General features: G+C 42.3%; 1 protein-coding gene across 1 annotated transcript in view; it reads left to right on the top strand.

Annotated features, from left to right (window-relative positions):
- Nucleotides 1-15,586, top strand: part of LOC141100100 (uncharacterized) — a 56,251-nt gene extending 40,665 nt beyond the window's left edge. The window contains exon 5 of the mRNA XM_073588322.1: nt 11,769-15,586. Coding sequence (XP_073444423.1) covers nt 11,769-13,741 — 1,973 coding nt within the window. The 3' untranslated portion in view covers nt 13,742-15,586. The remainder of the gene's footprint in view (nt 1-11,768) is intronic.
- The last annotated feature ends 1,949 nt before the right edge of the window (nt 15,587-17,535 follow it).

The following is a 17,535-nucleotide window of genomic DNA, read 5'->3' as shown; positions in this document are numbered from 1 at the left end:
AATTGCAAATTTTTGGAAATTTGTCAAATTTCTGATTTTTTTTTGTAAATAAACGCAAAACATATCAACCTAAATTTACCATTATCGTAAAATATAATGTGTCACGAAAACACAATCTCCAAATCACTGTGATATGTTGGAACATTCCAGAGTTATTTCCACATAAAGTGACAAGTCAGATTTCAAAAATTTGGGCTTGTACCCAAGGGGTTAAGAAATCAGTCTGCCTGTAAACATGTAAGCCCTTCCAAGTGTCTCTAGTCTTAAAGAAGTTGTCCACTACTTGGACAACTTCTTCTCATTCCCCTCGCTTGGCCCCCATAAAATAATAAAGCTTCTGCTCACCTCCTGTGCTGGTGCGGTTCCCGCAGTTTTTGCACTCCGTTTCCCATGGCTCCCGTGCTGCTGTTGAGACATGTGACTGATTGGGCGCTGGCGTCACTCTCCCCGCCTTGAACAGGAAGAGGAATTCGGAGATCAGCTGCAGCCCGGACTTCCTCTTCATGTTCGATTTGTCCGAAGGCGGGGACAGTGCTGATTGGTCACCAGTGTCACAACAGCAGCACCAGAGCCCCAAGACCGCGAGTGCTTACACTGTGGGAACGGCATCAGCACGCAAAGTGTGAGTATAAGCTTTATTATTTTATGGGGGCCAAACACATGAATCAAGAAGGGGTTGTCCTAGTAGTGGACAACCCTTTGAGTAGTGTATTATCTATGCAGCCAAAGGATTGCGTGTTATACATCAACCAGTACTAGAAAGCTATATCTTTATCTTCCCGCTCGCTGTACGCTGTAAACAAAAAATGCTTTTTTTTTTTCACCTCCCAAAAAATTGTAATAAAAAGTAATCAAGAAGTCATATGCATCAGAAAAAGGTACCAGTGAAAACTGCAGCTTGTCACTCAAAAAAATGTAACCTTTATGTAGCTTTGTGGATATAGAGATGTCAACCCCTTTGCACACTGTGCCCTATGTGTATGGCACGGCTAGTATGTGCATGTATGGAGCTGGCAAAGGAGCGCTGCCTGTTCCATACATAGCCAACAATTTCCTGTAACAGTAATAGCATTGATCGCTGCTGTTTAACTACTGGAATGCTTCTGACAATCCATGACCGACATTTAAATAGTGCATTCGCCGGTGTGCCCATCTGCTCCAGCAACACGACAGCAAGTGAAGAATGTATTTCTATGGCATCCGAGGGCTTGCTGATACTTCTCTGAAGCTCAGCTACAGGCTACGTTTTTTTGTCCCCTTATGGAAAATGAAAAAAATGTGATAAAAAATTAAAAATAAAAATTATAAAAAATATAAACGTTTAACCCCTTAGTGACATGCGCCATACTAGTACTGCTCTGCGGGAGGTGCGTTCGTGCCCAGAGGAGTACTAGTACGGCGGCACGATCGCACGGCCTCTTGCGGAGCTATAACGTGTAAAAATATTTTTTTTAAAAAATCCCTAAATAGAAGAAAAAAGCAAAAACTATTTTTCTAATAAATACATTTATTTATAAATAAAAAAATACACATATTTGGTATCGCTGCGCCCCTAACGACCTGCTTTATAAAGCTGTCCCACTAGTTAATCCCTTCAGTGAACACCGTAAAAAAAATAAATAAAAAACGGGTCAAAAAGCAACGCTTTATCATCAGACCGGCGAACAAAAAGTGTAATAAAACGCGATCAAAAAGACAGATATAAATAAAAGTGGTACCGCTGAAAACGTCATCTTGTCCCGCAAAAAACAAGCCGCCATACAGCTCCATCAGCAGAAAAATAAAAAAGTTATAGGTCTCAGAATAAAGAGATGCAAAAAATAATTATTTTTTCTATAAAATAGTTTTTATTGTGTAAAAGTGCCAAAACATAAAAAAGCATAAACAGTTGTGCTCAAAAGTTTATATACCATGGCAATTTTTTTTGCTTTCTTGGCCTTTTTTCAGAGAATATGAATCATAACACCAAAACTTTTTCTCCACTCATGTTTAGTGGTTGGGTGAAGCCATTTATTGTCAAACTACTGTGTTTTCTCTTTTTAAATCATAATGACAACCCAAAGCACCCAAATGATTCTGATCAATAGGTCACATAACCTGGTGATTTTAGTCATAGTAATTAAGGTTGAAGGAAGACTTTAAGTCCATCTAGTTCAACCCATATACTATCCTAACCTTCCCTAACATGTTGATCCAGAGGAAGGCAAAAAAAAACAATGTGGCAATCAGTAAGCTTCACATTGGGGAAAGAAATACCTTCCCGACTCCACATACGGCAATCAGACTAGCTCCCTGGATCAACGCAATATCCTGATAACATGCACAAAAGTTGACACAAATGGGTTTGAATGGCTACTAAAGGTAACATCCTCACCTGTGACCTGTTTGCTTGTAATCAGTGTGTGTTCATAAAAGCTGAGTGAGTTTCTTGGATCCAGACAGACTCTTGCATCTTTCATCCAGTCACTGACGTTTCTGGATTGTGAGTCATGGGGAAAGCCAAAGCATTGTCAATGGATCTACGGAAAAAAGTAGTTGAACTGTATAAAACAGGAAAAGGATACAAAATGATATCCAAGGCATTGATAATGCCCATCAGCAGCGTTGAAATTGTGGTTAACAAATGGAAAATCAATGGCTCTGTAAAAACCAAACCACGGTCAGGGAGACCAGCAAAAATTTTGTCCACAACTGCCAGGAAAATTGTTTGGGATGCAAAGAAAAACCCACAAATAACATCAGCTGAAATACTGGACTCTCTGAAAACTAGCGGTGTAGTTGTTTCAAGATGCACAATCAGGAGGCGCTTAAAGAAAAATGGGCTGCATGGTCGAGTCGCCAGAAGAAAGCCATTTATGCGCAAATGCCACAAAGTAGCTCACCTACAATACACAAAATAACACAAGACAAGCCTCAAAACTTCTGGAACAAGGTAATTTGGAGTGATGAGACCAAAATTAAACTTTTTGGCGACATCCATAAACGTTACATTTGGAGAGAGGTCAATAAGGCCTATGATGAAAGGAACATCATTCCTACTGTAAAACACGGAGGTGGATCGCTGATGTTTTGGGGATGTGTGAGCTACAAAGGCACAGGAAACTTGGTCAAAGTTGAAGGAAAGATGAATGCAGCATGTTATCAGCAAATACTGGAGGCAAATTTGCACTCATCAGCCCGGAAGCTGCGCATGGGATATACTTGGGTGTTTCAACATGGCAACGATCCAAAACACGAGGCCAAGTCGACCTGTCATTGGCTACAGCAGAACAAATGAAGGTCCTGGAGTGGCCATCTCAGTCTCCTGACCTCAATATCATTGAGCCACTCTGAGGAGATCTCATGCGTGCAGTTCATGCTAGACAGCCCAGGAATTTACAGGAACTGGAGGGGTTTTTTTGCAAAGAAGAGTGGGATGCTTTCCATCTGAGAAAATACAGAACTTCACCCACAACTACCATAAAAGACTTTAAGCTGTCATTGATGTTACAGGGGGCAATGCACGGTATTAAGAAGTGGTTTATGTAAACTTTTGATCAGGGTCATTTGGATGTTTTGGGTTATCATTATGATTTCAAAAGAGAAAACACAGTAGTTTGACAATAAATGGCTTTACCCAACCACTAACCATGAATTGAGAAAAAGTTTTGGTGTTATCATTCATATTCTCTGAAAAAAAAGGCCAAGAAAGAAAAAATTCTGCCAAGGTATGTAAACTATTGAACACAACTGTAAATGAGGTATCACTGTAATCGCACTGACCCGAAGAATAAAGCTGCCTTACCAATTTTACCACATGCGGAACGGTATTAAAAAAATGCTGGTTTTTGATCATTCTGTCTCCCAAAAATCGGAATGGAAAGCAATCAAAAAATGTAAAAATGTCATGTGCCCGAAAATGGTACCAGTAGAAACGTCAGCTCGTCCCACAAAAAAACAAGCCCTCACATGACTCCGATGCAAAAACTAGTCTTCGCAATAAAAAGCGTCTTTTAGTGTGTGACAGCAGCCAAAAGTAAAAACCTGATATAAATCTGATATCGCTGTAATCACACCGACCCGAAGAATAAAGTTGCTTAATCACTTATAATGCACGAGGAATGGCTTAAGTAATAAATAAAACCAATTCTTGACATCTTGTTGATTTTTTTCATTCTGCCTCCCCAAGATCGCAGTAAGCTCGACGCACATTTATCCTGCGCTGAGCACTTACATCGAGATTTCCATGAAAATCTCTGAAATACGTGATTCAGACAAAACCTCTGGCTGAAGATATTCCCTATAATGAGGTAGATGGAGGCACTGTGGACACTGTCTGATCTGCGATCCGGTGGCGTCTGTCTTTTTAGGATTGCAAACAAGCACTGTCGGCCTCAGTTTTGTGGACTTCTGTAAAGGAAACCGCGGAACAGATGCCAGACGGAGTCCAGAGTAACTCTGCTGCCTCACTATAGTGAATGGATCCATCGGGTTTCATCTGAATCACGTGACTCAGAGATTTAGATGGAAATTCCAAAGTAAGTGCTCAACATAGAGCGCCGGAAAACTGTGATCCCAAACGTTATGTAAAATGTTCCCAATAAAAGCTTCCACTCAATCCGCAAAAAAAAGCAAGTCCCCACTCAGATCTGTCATCTATTAACGGAAATATAGGGGGCTTCCAAGTTACTGGTAGCACAAAGGCTCTGGAAAAGGGAAATGGCTCCTCCCACCAAAAGAAATTCAGCAAATTCTCCGCTCCCAAATCCAAAGGCCCCCCTCCCTTCTGAGCCCTAGTGTGCATAAACCACATATAGCGCCCACATGTTTGGCATCTCTGTAGTGATAAGAACCCGCCTAATTTACAGGTACTGTCTCCAGAAGCATGAGCTGGGCATAATGTACTGGTCCCTACAGCGTACTGGTCACTACAACGGCAGTTTGCAATTTTGATTCAGCAACATCCATTGCTGCTTGTTTCTGGAAAACACCCATGGAGTCAAAATCAGCAGCACTACACCTGTAGATAATTTCCCAAAGGGTTATAATTTCCAAAATGGAGTCATTTGAGGGGGGGATTCTGCTTTTCTAGCACTTAAGGGCTCTTTATATGGAATCCACAAACTAGTCTAGGAAAATCTGAGCTCCGTAAGGCAAATAGCGCTTTGTCCCTCCTGAGTCACTCCGTATGGCAAAGTAGTACTGTACAGCCACATATGGGGTATTCCTACATTCAGCAGAAATTGTGGAACAAATTCTGGTGCCATTTTTTTACCCATTTCCCAGTGTGAAAATGTAAAACTTGGGGCTAATACACAATCTTGTGTGACGCTAATCACTTCTCACAGCCAAGCCATGAGTCAGAGTGGTCAAGGAGACCAAGGTCAGAAGCCAGGAGGGTATGTCATAAACAGAAGGAAGAGACAAAAGCGTAGTCTGGTAATGTTCCGAGGTCAAAATGGATCAGAGCTGAAGGGGTTAAACAGGCGGATGGCCAGTACAAGTCCAAGGTCAGGCAACAGATCAAGCATACAGAACTCAAGGCACAAGAAAGCACAGCACAAACCTCACAATATGAATGTACGTCTGGCAGTGTTCTGGCAAACACAGCTCATTTAAGAAGCATGGCCATTAACTGGAATAATGAACACGAGACAGCCGACACCTCACAGTCTCAGACTGGATAGTTGAGCTGTCAATCAACACTGACATCTCAGCACACCCCTGTACCAGATTGGATGGCCAAGCTGTCAATCAAAGTACTGACAGCTTCTGCAAACCCCTATACCAGATTGGATTGCCAAGCTGTCAATAACTGCATCGCAGACACACTGAGGGGTGGAACTGTGACATCTTGGTAGTAAAAATGTAATTGATTTTTTCTTCACTGCCCAGTGGTATAAAAGTTTGTGACACACCTGTGGTGTCAATATAATTACTGTATCCCTAGACCAATTCATTGAGAGGTTTAATTGGTAAAATGAAGTCACTTATGGGAGGGTTCTGCTGTTCTGGCACATCAGGGGCTCTGCCAATGTAACATGGCACCCTCAAACAAGTGCAACAAAATCTGCACTGTAATATGGCGCTACTTCCCTTTTGAGCTTAGCACTGTTCCTCAAAAGTAGTTTTTGACCATATATAGGGTATCGGTGAACTCGGGAGAAATTGCACAACAAAATTTGGGGTCCATTTTCTCCTTTTGCCCTTGTGAAAATACAAACTTTGTAGCTAAAAAAGATTTGTGTGGGAAAATTTTTTTTATTATTTTTACGGCTTAACATTTCAACTTCAGTGAAGCACCTGGTGGTTCAAGGTACTCAATACACATCTAGATAAGGTCCCAAAAGAGTCTAGTTTCCAAAATGGTGTCCCTTTTGGGGGGTTTCCACTGTTTAGGCACATCACGGACTATTCAAACGAGACATGGCATCTGCTAATTATTCCATCAAATTTTGCATACAAAAATTCACTTGCAACCCTGCCGTGTGCCCAAACAGTAGTATTCCCCAACATATGGTGTATCGGCATGCTCAGGATAAATTGCACAACAAATTGTACTGAACAATTTCTCCTGTTCGGCTCTACGCTATAAACTTCTGTGAAGCACCTGTGGATTCAAGATGCTCAATACACATCTAAATAAGTTCCCTAAGGGGTCTAGTTTCCAAAATGGTGTCACTTATGGGGGGTTTCCAATGTTTAGGCACATCAGGGGCTCTTGAAATGGGACATGGCAATTGCTAATTACTGTATATACTCTTGTATAAGCTGAGTTTATCAGCACATTTTTTTGTGCTGAAAACGGCCCCCCTCGATTTATACACGAGTCAATTGTCCCAGAGGTCTGGCAGAGTTTGGGGGAGCGGCGGAGCAGCAGGTCACAGGAGGCAGGAGCTGGCGGCTGCGGCTGTCACTGTGCACGCACAGTGACACCCGATGCCGCCGGTTTCCAGAAGACATCCTACTCACCCTCCTGCGCGCCCTCATGGAGTCCCTGCATCTCGTTGGTCCCGGCAACTCTTCCTGTGCCAAGCGATCACGTGGCCCCGCTCATTAAGGTAATGAATATGCACGCCTCTCCACTCCCATAGGCGTGTAGGGAATATTCATTACCTTAATGAGCGGGGTCAATTGATCGCTCGGCAGGAAGAGCTGCTGGCGCCGGAACGAGATACATCCAGGGCGTGCAGGTAGGGGAGTAGGATGTTTGTTTTTTTTATATGAAACATGCATACAACGACAGGGACCGGGGAGCCATGCATACAACGACAGCGATGGGGGATAAGGAGGCATGCATTCAAGGATAGGGACGGGATAGCCATGCATACAACAACAGGGATGACGGGACAATGCATACCCGGCTTATACTTGAGTCAATAAGCTTACCCAGTTTTCATGGCAAAATTAGGTGCCTCGGCTTATACTCGGGTCGGCTTATACTCAAGTATATATGGTATTCCAACATATTTTACATTCAAAAAGTCAAATGGCGCTCCTTCCCTTCGGAGTCCTGTTGTGTGCCAAAACTGTAGATTTCCCCCACATATGGAGTATCGGCATGCTCAGGAAACATTGTACAACAAAATGTATGATTTTTCTCCTGTTACCCTTGCGAAAGTAAAAAAAAAAAATAGGTCTAAAATTAGGAAAATTTTTGTGAAAGAAAAGTAAATGTTTATTTTTTCCTTCCACATTCCAAAAATTCCTGTGACGCACGTGAAGGGTTAATAAACTTGTTCAGTGTGGTTTTGAGCACCTTTAGGGGTGCAGTTTTTATAATGGTGTCACTTTTGGGTATTTTCTTTCATATTGACTTCATATGTGATGTATTCCCTAAAAAACGTAGTTTGTAAAATTTGTTAAAAAAAAATGAAAAATCGCTGGTCAACTTTTAACCCTTATAACGTCCTAACATAAAAAAAAATGTGGTTCCAAAATTGTGCTGATGTAAAGTAGACATGTGGGAAATGTTATTTGTGCGATATGACGGATTTAAGGGAATAAAAATTCAAATTTTAAAAATTGCTACATTTTTGCCAAATTTCCGTTTTTTCACAAATAAATGCAAGTCATATCAAAGAAATGTTACCGCTATCATAAAGTACAATATGTCACGAGAAAACATTTTCAGAATCACCAGGGTACGTTGAAGCGTTCCAGAGTTGTAACCTCATAAAGTGACAGTGGTCAGAATTGTAAAAATTGGCCTGGTCATTAAGGTGGAAACAGGCTTTTCTCTGAAAGGGGTTAAATCACCTTCCGTTCCCCAGTTTTCAAATAAAAAAAAATAAACATCTGTAAAAGTCTGATCTATTAAAATGCAAAAAAATTTTAAAACAACTTGAACGCTGAAAAAAAAACTGGAACGCCAGATTTCTGGCTTTTCAGACACTACAAATCCCCCAAAAATGCAATAAAAATTGATCAATTTGTTGATGTACTAAAAAAATTAACTACAGCTTGGCACACAAAATACAAGCTCTCTTCCAGCTCCATTGAAGGACAAATAAAAAAAAGATACACGTCTCATACAGCAGTGATACAAATTTGGCATCTCTGTAATCATACTGACCTAGAGAATCATGTTTCCAGGTCCTTCTTTTCTTACTTCACAATGAACTTTGAAAAAGCAAAACCTAAAAAACAATGATCGTGTTGCAGTTTTTTTCTGAAATACAAAAAATGTGCCTAAGCATTAACAGTCAGGTAGTTGCTACTTGCCTGAATGTTGTGCACGTCGCTGTTCTTCCCCAGCAAAATGTGGTCATAGACTGCTCCCGTTGGCGATTCAGCTGCATATGCTAACGTCACATCGACAAAGCGGCAAATTATTTTCCACTCGCTCTATCGACAGGGCAGGACTTCCCGTATCATTCTAATTTGCAATTGGATTCCCGCTGCCTAACTGGGGGTGCTGGCTGTGGATCATAGTGACGTCAGAAGTTAAGCTCATCCCACCACTCTGTCTATGTGACGTCAACAGAGGCAGCTGAATCACTGACAGGAGCGGTCTGTGTCTGCTCTGTGCCAGGAAAAAACAGCGCTGTGCAGAACAGGCAGGTAAGTAGCAACTACCTGCTTGTTAATGCTTAGGCATATTTGTAGTTTTTCAGAAAGTCCCTGGTGTACCCTTTAAAGGGGTATAGACTGGTGAATCTTCACATCACGCACACTGTGAGAATTCTCTGGTGGCAGACGCTTTACCAAAAGTATGTGATTTGCATACATGTGTTCATTTGTCGACTAGATGGGCGCAGTCTTGTTCTATGCAAGTGTATTGAGTGAGGTCAGACACGTATAGTCGGAATGTGGCCTGAAGTATTCAAATTGTATAGTTGTGGTCACAGGGTCGCCCGCTCCGGCGAATCCGCACAGTGCACATAGAGTGACTGTAGGCTTATAGCTTAAGGCCAGAAAATCCCTTTAAGGGTCTCAAAATGACGACACCAGAAGAGAATAATTAATTTTTTAATACAATGTATTTATTGTATAAAAATAATAAAACTACCGTATTTTTCGGACCATAAGATGCACTTTTTTCCCAAAAATTTTTTTGGGAAAGTGGGGGGTGCATCTTATGGTCGCAATATACTCATGTGGCTGGTGGCGCGTACGGCGGGGCTCTGTGATGTGGTGGTTGCGGCGGCGGGCTGTGCTCCGGTGCAGGGGTAGCTGCTCTCTGTTCTCCGTGGGGCTGCTCCGCCGGCATTTCCTCAATCCTCAAAGCCCGGAGGCCTCGCACATCTGTTGCTGCCATGTTGCGGTGGCCTCTGGGAACATGGACGCCGGGAAGATGGCCGCCGGTCCAGTGATGGCGCATGCTCAGGTTCAGATCTCATCTCGAGATCTCGGGAGATGAAATCTTGGGACGAGATCTCGTTGCCGAGATTTGAATCTCGTCTCCCGAGATCTCGGGATGATATCTGATCCTGAGCATGCGCTCAGACCGGCGGCCATCTTCCTGGCGTCCATGTTCCCGGAGGCCACCGCAACATGGCAGTAACAGATGTGCGGGGCCTCAGGGCTTTGATGAAATGCCGGCGGAGCCGCCGCCCCTGCATCGGAGCACAGCGCCCCAGCAGAGCAGCACCGGGCCCCTGCACAACACCCCAGCACAGTGCCCCTGCACCGGAGCACAGCAGCACAGTGCCCCTGCTCAGCACAGCACAGCAGCATAGTGCACCTGAACAGCACCCCAGCACAGCGCCCCTGCACCAGAGCACAGCACCCCAGCACAGCGCCCCTGCACCAGAGCACAGCAGCACAGTGCCCCTGCACAGCACCCCAGCACAGTGCCACTGCACAACACCCCAGCACAGTGCCCCTGCTCAGCACCCCAGCACAGCGACCCTGCACAGCACCAGAGCACAGCGCCCCTGCACCAGAGCACGGCACCCCAGCACAGCGCCCCTGCACCAGAGCACAGCAGCACAGTGCCCCTGCACAGCACCCTAGCAGAGCACCCTTGCACTAGAGCACAGTGCCCCAGCACAGCTCCCTTCCCCAGCACAGTGCCCCAGCACAGCCCCCCTGCCCCAGCACAGTGCCCCAGCACAGCCCCCCTGCCCCAGCACAAAGCCTCCACCGCACCAGCTTGGGATGGGATTTCCTGGAGGCCACTCACCAGCCTGGAACACCGAACGACCCCTGTGACCACTCCTCCTCCTGCGTCGGATCCCTTCCCTGGTAAGCTGAATTCGGACTGTAAGACGGACCCCCATTTAACACATTATTTTTTTCCCTATTTTCCTTCTGAAAATTTGGGGTGCGTCTTATGGTCCGGTGTGTCTTATAGTCCGAAAAATACGGTATATAAATTTGGTATGGCCTTAATTGGACTGACCGACATAATAAGGTTAACACTTTCTTTATGCAGCATATGAAAAGTGTAAAAAGTCAAAAGCAACAGCAAATTACTAATCTTTTTCTGATTTTCCCCAAAAATGGCACAAATGATAACAACAATCCATGCCATAATAATTAGCAAACCCTCATACAGCTATGTAGGCGAAGAAATGGAAATATAACCCCAAAACATGGCAACTGGAATGCGACGAAAAAAGATGTTTGTTTATTAAGGCCAAATTAGGCCTGGTCTATAAGGGTTAACATATATAATATTAGAAGTTATGGGTGCTAGATCTTGGAGTTGCGACTTTGGTCCAGCGATTTTATTCTGATTGCCATACACTGATATATGAAAAGGAATTTTGCCACTTATACTGTATTTACCAATTAGCATCTGTGTTTGGGTTCTTTAGCCTACTTCTAGATCAAAACATTATGACCCTGAATTATCAAAGTTTTTTCACCAGATTCTGATAAGTTACAAAATTTTGGCATAACTCGAGGTTGTGCAAAAATGTTGTGACTTTGTGTTTTCACATCAGTTTCACACAGCTTCACCAAAATGTGTAGGATGGAGGTATGATGCCACAGCTCGCTCATGATGTCAGTTAAAATGAGCTGTGGTGAACTTTATGCCAGAGATCTTACTACTGTCCCTGACTAGAGTAAAATTTGTGTCAAGATGCACGCTACTTTTCAGATGCATTCATGCACCTCTTAATGAATAAGTAGCATTTGACTCCAGTACCCCCAGCCCTTCTTCCCCATCAAGATCGACATGAGCAATGGCAGTCCTGATGTATTGGGGTCTAGGTTTAAAGGCTGGACTGGTAGAACCGATGTATTATTTTTTTGTCTGTTTTTTCAAACTTATTTATAAAACACTACAGCATTAAACAAAATGAGAATTAAAAAACAATTTAATTTATATTTTCCAGGTTACATTCATGACAACACATCACATAAAGACGGTTCTTGTTTCTCTAACCAACCAAATGACTTTATTTGGAGCCATTTAAGAAATGAGATGAAGAGTTCCACAAAAAATATAACCAAAGTTTCATGTGATAGAAGAACTTTAAGATACATCAGCAATTATGCACCCATAAATCCAGCAGAAAATCCATTTACTGTGGAGGAACCTGTCTCGTGTATTGAAGGAACCATTATAGAAACTATTGATTCTCCATCCATAGATCATACACAAAAGTATCCTTCTACAAACATTATGGATGAATCAGTCTTATATAATGGAGGGACCCTGAGAGACATAAACATTTCTTCACCCACCGATAATACACAATATCCTACAAATATCATGGATGAATCAGTACCATATAATGGAAGACCCCTCAGAGACAATATTTCTTCAATCACAAATGATACACAATATTCCACACATAATATGGATGAATCAGATTCATGTAAAGGAGGAAATTTCCAAGATGTTTCTTCACCCACAGATGGTACACAATATCTATCAATACATACTATGGATGACTCAGTCCCATATAATGAAGAAACTCTCGGACACATTGTTTTTTCACCCACAGGTGATGCACAATATGCACCTACACATATTATGAAGGAACCAGTCTTATGTGATGAAGAAAACCTTACAGATCCTGATATTCATAAACCTTCTGATAATACACAGTTGTGTCCTTCTTTTCATGTAAAAGAGGAACCCATGTCAGATGATGACGATTTCATAGAATCAAACAGTTATACTCCTACAGACTATTTACATTATCACTCTGCTGATATTAAGGAGGAACTAATTTCCTCTGATGAAGAAAACTTCACAGACTTCAACATTTATACACCCTCAGATCATAAACAACAATATCCAGCTCCTCAAATTAAGGAGGAACAGGCAACGTGCAATGACCACAACAGTTGTACACTCACCAATCGATATGCCTTTATTAAAGAGGAACCAGACTCCTATGATGGTGGAAACATCACCCATCCTCAGATTTATACACCGAGAGTCCATGAACATACTACATTACATCATGTTAAAGAGGAACCAGTCTCATGTGAAGTCAGAAGCATTACATACCCTAACCATTATGTACCCACATACGCACAACAATATCCATCTGCACATATTAAGGTTGAACCAATGTTATCTGATGTAAGAGACTTCACACACCTCAGCAACTACCGTACACAATATCAATCTTCACATATTAAGGAGGAACCAGTGTCATGTCGCGGCAATACCAAATGTCAATTTGCTCAACCGTGTGAAGAAACAACTTCCAGTCATTTGGGATACCTGAAAGAGACTGATTTGTACAATTCTACAGAAAAATGTCCACCTACTTCTTTTAAGGATACATGTGCTGACCAACATTTGCCATCTTTAGTTCACACAGATGTAAAACCAGAAAGCTCGCCCCCCACGAAGGTTATAGTACTAGCTCACTTAGTAGACATCAATGAGACTAAACCAGGTAGCACGAGTATATTCAGATATCGTTCTAGGTCATTAAAAATTCCTGAAGCAGGTAAAACATTTGGTGATATTTCCAATCTTACAAAATATTCAAGGGCTCACTCCAAAAAGAAGACCCTCCAATGTTCAGAATGTGGACAGTATTTTTTGAGGAAGCTGCAACTTGAAGCCCACCTAAGAATGCACACAATGCAGAAGTCATTTAAATGTTCAGAATGTGGAAAATACTTTTACGATGCTAAACTACTGGATCGAAAGAAACACCCTGGAGAAGCCAAATTTCAGTGTCCTGTTTGTAGGGAACGTTGTGACACTAAACTAAATCTTCTTACCGATGAGAAAAATCAAAAAGAAGAGAAACCATTCCAATGTCTTGAATGTGGCAAAAGTTTTAGCATCTACTATCAACTCTATGTTCATAAAAAGACTCATACAGAAGACTTCTGATATTGGTGAGCTTCTGAAAGAATGGACAAACCTAAGCTGGATGTTAACACCACATGGGTATTAAACCATGTGATTGTTCAGAGGGTGTGAGAGATTTTAGAAATAATTATCTAGAAAGTCCTCAACAATCAACTCGCCGTCGACTACCTGGTACTGCCTGAAATCCGGGAAAGATCCAAGGTCGAAATAACCTAAAACAAAGATGTTTTAGTCTATGTGGGCTTCCATCCACAACAGAAGACACAATGCTCTGCTGGATCTGTCATATGTTGGTGTGATATCAGTTGTTTTCATGGGAAAATACCTCTTTCCATTTTGAAATGTAGGACTGTGTGTGCAGGGGGGACTATATACAGTTACTTGCGAAAGTATTCAGCCCCCTGGAACTTTTCAACCTTTCCCACATGTCATGCTTCAAACATAAAGATACCAAATGTAAATTTTTGGTGAAAAATCAACAACAAGTGAAACACAATTGTGAAGTTGAATGAAATTTATTGGTTATTTTAAATTTTTGTGGAAATTAAAATACTGAAAAGTGGGGCGTGCAATATTATTCGGCCCCTTTACTTTCAGTGCAGCAAACTCACTCCAGAAGTTCATTGTGAATCTCGGAATGATCCAATGTTGTCCTAAATGACTATTGATGATAAATATAATCTACCTGTGTGTAACCAAGTCTCCGTATAAATGCACCTGATCTGTGATAGTCTCAAGGTTCTGTTTGAAGCACAGAGCATCAAGAAGACCAAGGAACACAACAGGCAGGTCCGTAATACTGGTGTGGAGAAGTTTAAAGCCGGATTTGGATACAAAATGATTTCCAAAACTTTAAACATCCCAAGGAGCACTGTGCAAGCGATCATATTGAAATGGAAGGAGTATCATACCACTGCAAATCTACCAAGACCCGGCCGTCCCTCTAAACTTTCATCTCAAACAAGGAGAAGTCTGATCAGAGATACAGCCAAGAGGCCCATGATCACTCTGGATGAACTGCAGAGATCTACAGCTGAGATGGGACAGTCTGTCCATAGGACAACAGTCAGTCGTACACTGCACAAATCTGGCCTTTATGGAAGAGTGGCAAGAAGAAAGCCATTTCTCAAAGATATCCATAAAAAGTGGAATTTAAAGTTTGCAACAAGCCACCTGGGAGACATTCCAGACATGTGGTGGTCAGATGATACCAAAATCGAACTTCTTGGCAACAATGCCAAACAATATGTTTGGCGTAAAGGCAACACAGCTCATCACCCTGAACACACCATCCCCACTGTCAAACATGGTGGTGGCAGCATCATGGTTTGGGGCTGCTTTTCTTCAGCAGGGAAAGGGAAGATGGTTACAATTGATGGGAAGATGGATGGAGCCAAATACAGGACCATTCTTGAAGAAAACCTGTTGGAGTCTGCAAAAGACCTGAGACTGGGACGGAGATATGTCTTCCAAGAAGACAATGATCCCAAACATAAAGCAAAATCTACAATGGAATGGTTCACAAATAAACGTATCCAGGTGTTAGAATGGCCAAGTCAAAGTCCAGACCTGAATCCAATCGAGAATCTGTGGAAAGAGCTGAAAACTGCTGCTCACAAACGATCTCCATCCAACCTCACTGAGCTCGAGCTGTTTGCCAAGGAAGAATGGGCAAGAATTTCAGTCTCTCGATGTACAAAACTGATGGAGACATACCCCAAGCGACTTGCAGCTGTAATCGCAGCAAAAGGTGGCGCAACAAAGTATTAAGTTAAAGGGGCCGAATAATATTGCTCGCCCCAATTTTCAGTTTTTGACTTTCCCCAAAAATTTTAAATAACCAATAAATTTCGTTCAACTTCCCAATTGTGTCCCACTTGTTGTTGATTCTTCACCAAAAATTTACATTTGGAATCTTTATGTTTGAATCATGATATGTGGGGAAAAGGTTGAAAAGTTCCAGGGGGCCGAATACTTTCGTAAGGCATTGTATATTAAAACGCTGCACTGTGCCCACTGGTATCTGAAAATGGCCTTGTGATCAGTAAACACTATACAAAGCTTAGCGTTGAACTGTTAAGTGAAGTTGTCCATTATATAGATTTCTTCTTTACAATATGGTATTGAATAACGTCATATTGGGTTTTTTTTAAAGGGAACCTGTCACCCCCCAGGCATTTTTAAGTAAAAGACCCATCTTTTGCAGCACTAATGCTGCATTCTGTCAAGGTGGCTCTTTTATTTAGCGCCCCTTCCACCGCCGAAATAATCGTTTTTAAAATTGGTCAGACATACCTGAATTTTGACAGGGGGGCAGGTCTTTACCCCCCGGACACAGACGCCTCACATACGTCAGTCATGTCCTGCTTTTGAATTTGGCACCACCTCCTCAGCGTTCATTTCTTTTTCTCGCTCCTGTGCTGTAATATTCTTTCTTGGGCATGCGCAGTTAGCGCTGCCCGTCCTATGACATCACATGATGTGACACCATGTGACCAGGAGGGGCGGAGCTCAGCAGAGTAGTGGTGCAGCAGGACCTGTGATGACGTCGCACCATGTGACTAGGAGGGGCGGAGCTCAGCAGAGCAGTGGTGCAGCAGGACCTGTGATGACGTCAGCACCATGTGACCAGGAGGGGCGGAGCTCAGCAGAGCAGTGGTGCAGCAGGACCTGTGATGACGTCAGAATATTACAGCGCAGGCGCGAGAAAAAGAAATGAATGCTGAGAGGCGGCGCCGCCAAATTCAAAAGCAGGACATGACTGACGTATGTGAGGCGTATGTGTCCGGGGAGAAAGATCTGCCCCCCTGTCAAAATTCAGGTATGTCTGACCAATTTTAAAAACGATTATTTCGGCGGTGGAAGGGATGCTAAACAAAAGAGCCACCTTGACAGAATGCAGCATTAGTGCTGCAGAAGGTGGCTCTTTTACTTAAAAACACCTGGGGGGAGGTGACAGGTTCCCTTTTAAAGTACAGTCATATGTAAAAGTTTGGGCACCCCTATTAATGTTAACCTTTTTTCTTTATAACAATTTTGGTTTTTGCAACAGCTATTTCAGTTTCATATATCTAATAACTGATGGACTCAGTTATATTTCTGGATTCAAATGAGGTTTATTGTACTAACAGAAAATGTGCAATCTGCATTTAAACAAAATTTGACCGGTTCAAAAGTATGGGCACCCTTATCATTTTCTTGATTTGAACACTCCTAACTACTTTTTACTGACTTCCTGAAGCACTAAATTGGTTTTGTAACCTCATTAAGCTTTGAACTTCAAAGTCAGGTGTATCAAATCATGAGAAAAGGTATTTAAAGTGGCCACTTGCAAGTAGTTCTCCTATTAGATTCTCCTATGAAGAGTGGCATCATGGGCTCCTCAAAACAACTCTCAAATGATCTGAAAATAAAGATTATTCAACATAGCTTTTCAGGGGAAGGATACAAAAAGTTGTCTCAGAGATTTAACCTGTCAGTTTCCACTGTGAGGAACATAGTAAGGAAATGGAAGAACACAGGTACAGTTCTTGTTAAGCCCAGAAGTGGCAGGCCAAGAAAAATATCAGAAAGGCAGAGGAGAAGAATGGTGAGAACAGTCAAGGACAATCCACAGACCACCTCCAAAGACCTGCAGCATCATCTTGCTGCAGATGGTGTCACTGTGCATCGGTCAACAATACAGCGCACTTTGCACAAGGAGAAGCTGTATGGGAGAGTGATGCGAAAGAAGCCGTTTCTGCAAGCACGCCACAAACAGAGTCACCTGAGGTATGCAAAAGCACATTTGGACAAGCCAGTTACATTTTGGAAGA

This window comes from Dendrobates tinctorius, unplaced genomic scaffold (genome assembly GCF_039654945.1).
Source record: "Dendrobates tinctorius isolate UK_male_01 unplaced genomic scaffold, ASM3965494v1 ptg000103l, whole genome shotgun sequence".
NCBI classification, from domain to species: domain Eukaryota; kingdom Metazoa; phylum Chordata; class Amphibia; order Anura; family Dendrobatidae; genus Dendrobates; species Dendrobates tinctorius.
The sequence above is the reverse complement of the archived record's forward strand: the minus strand, read 5'-3'. Positions and strand labels throughout refer to the sequence as shown.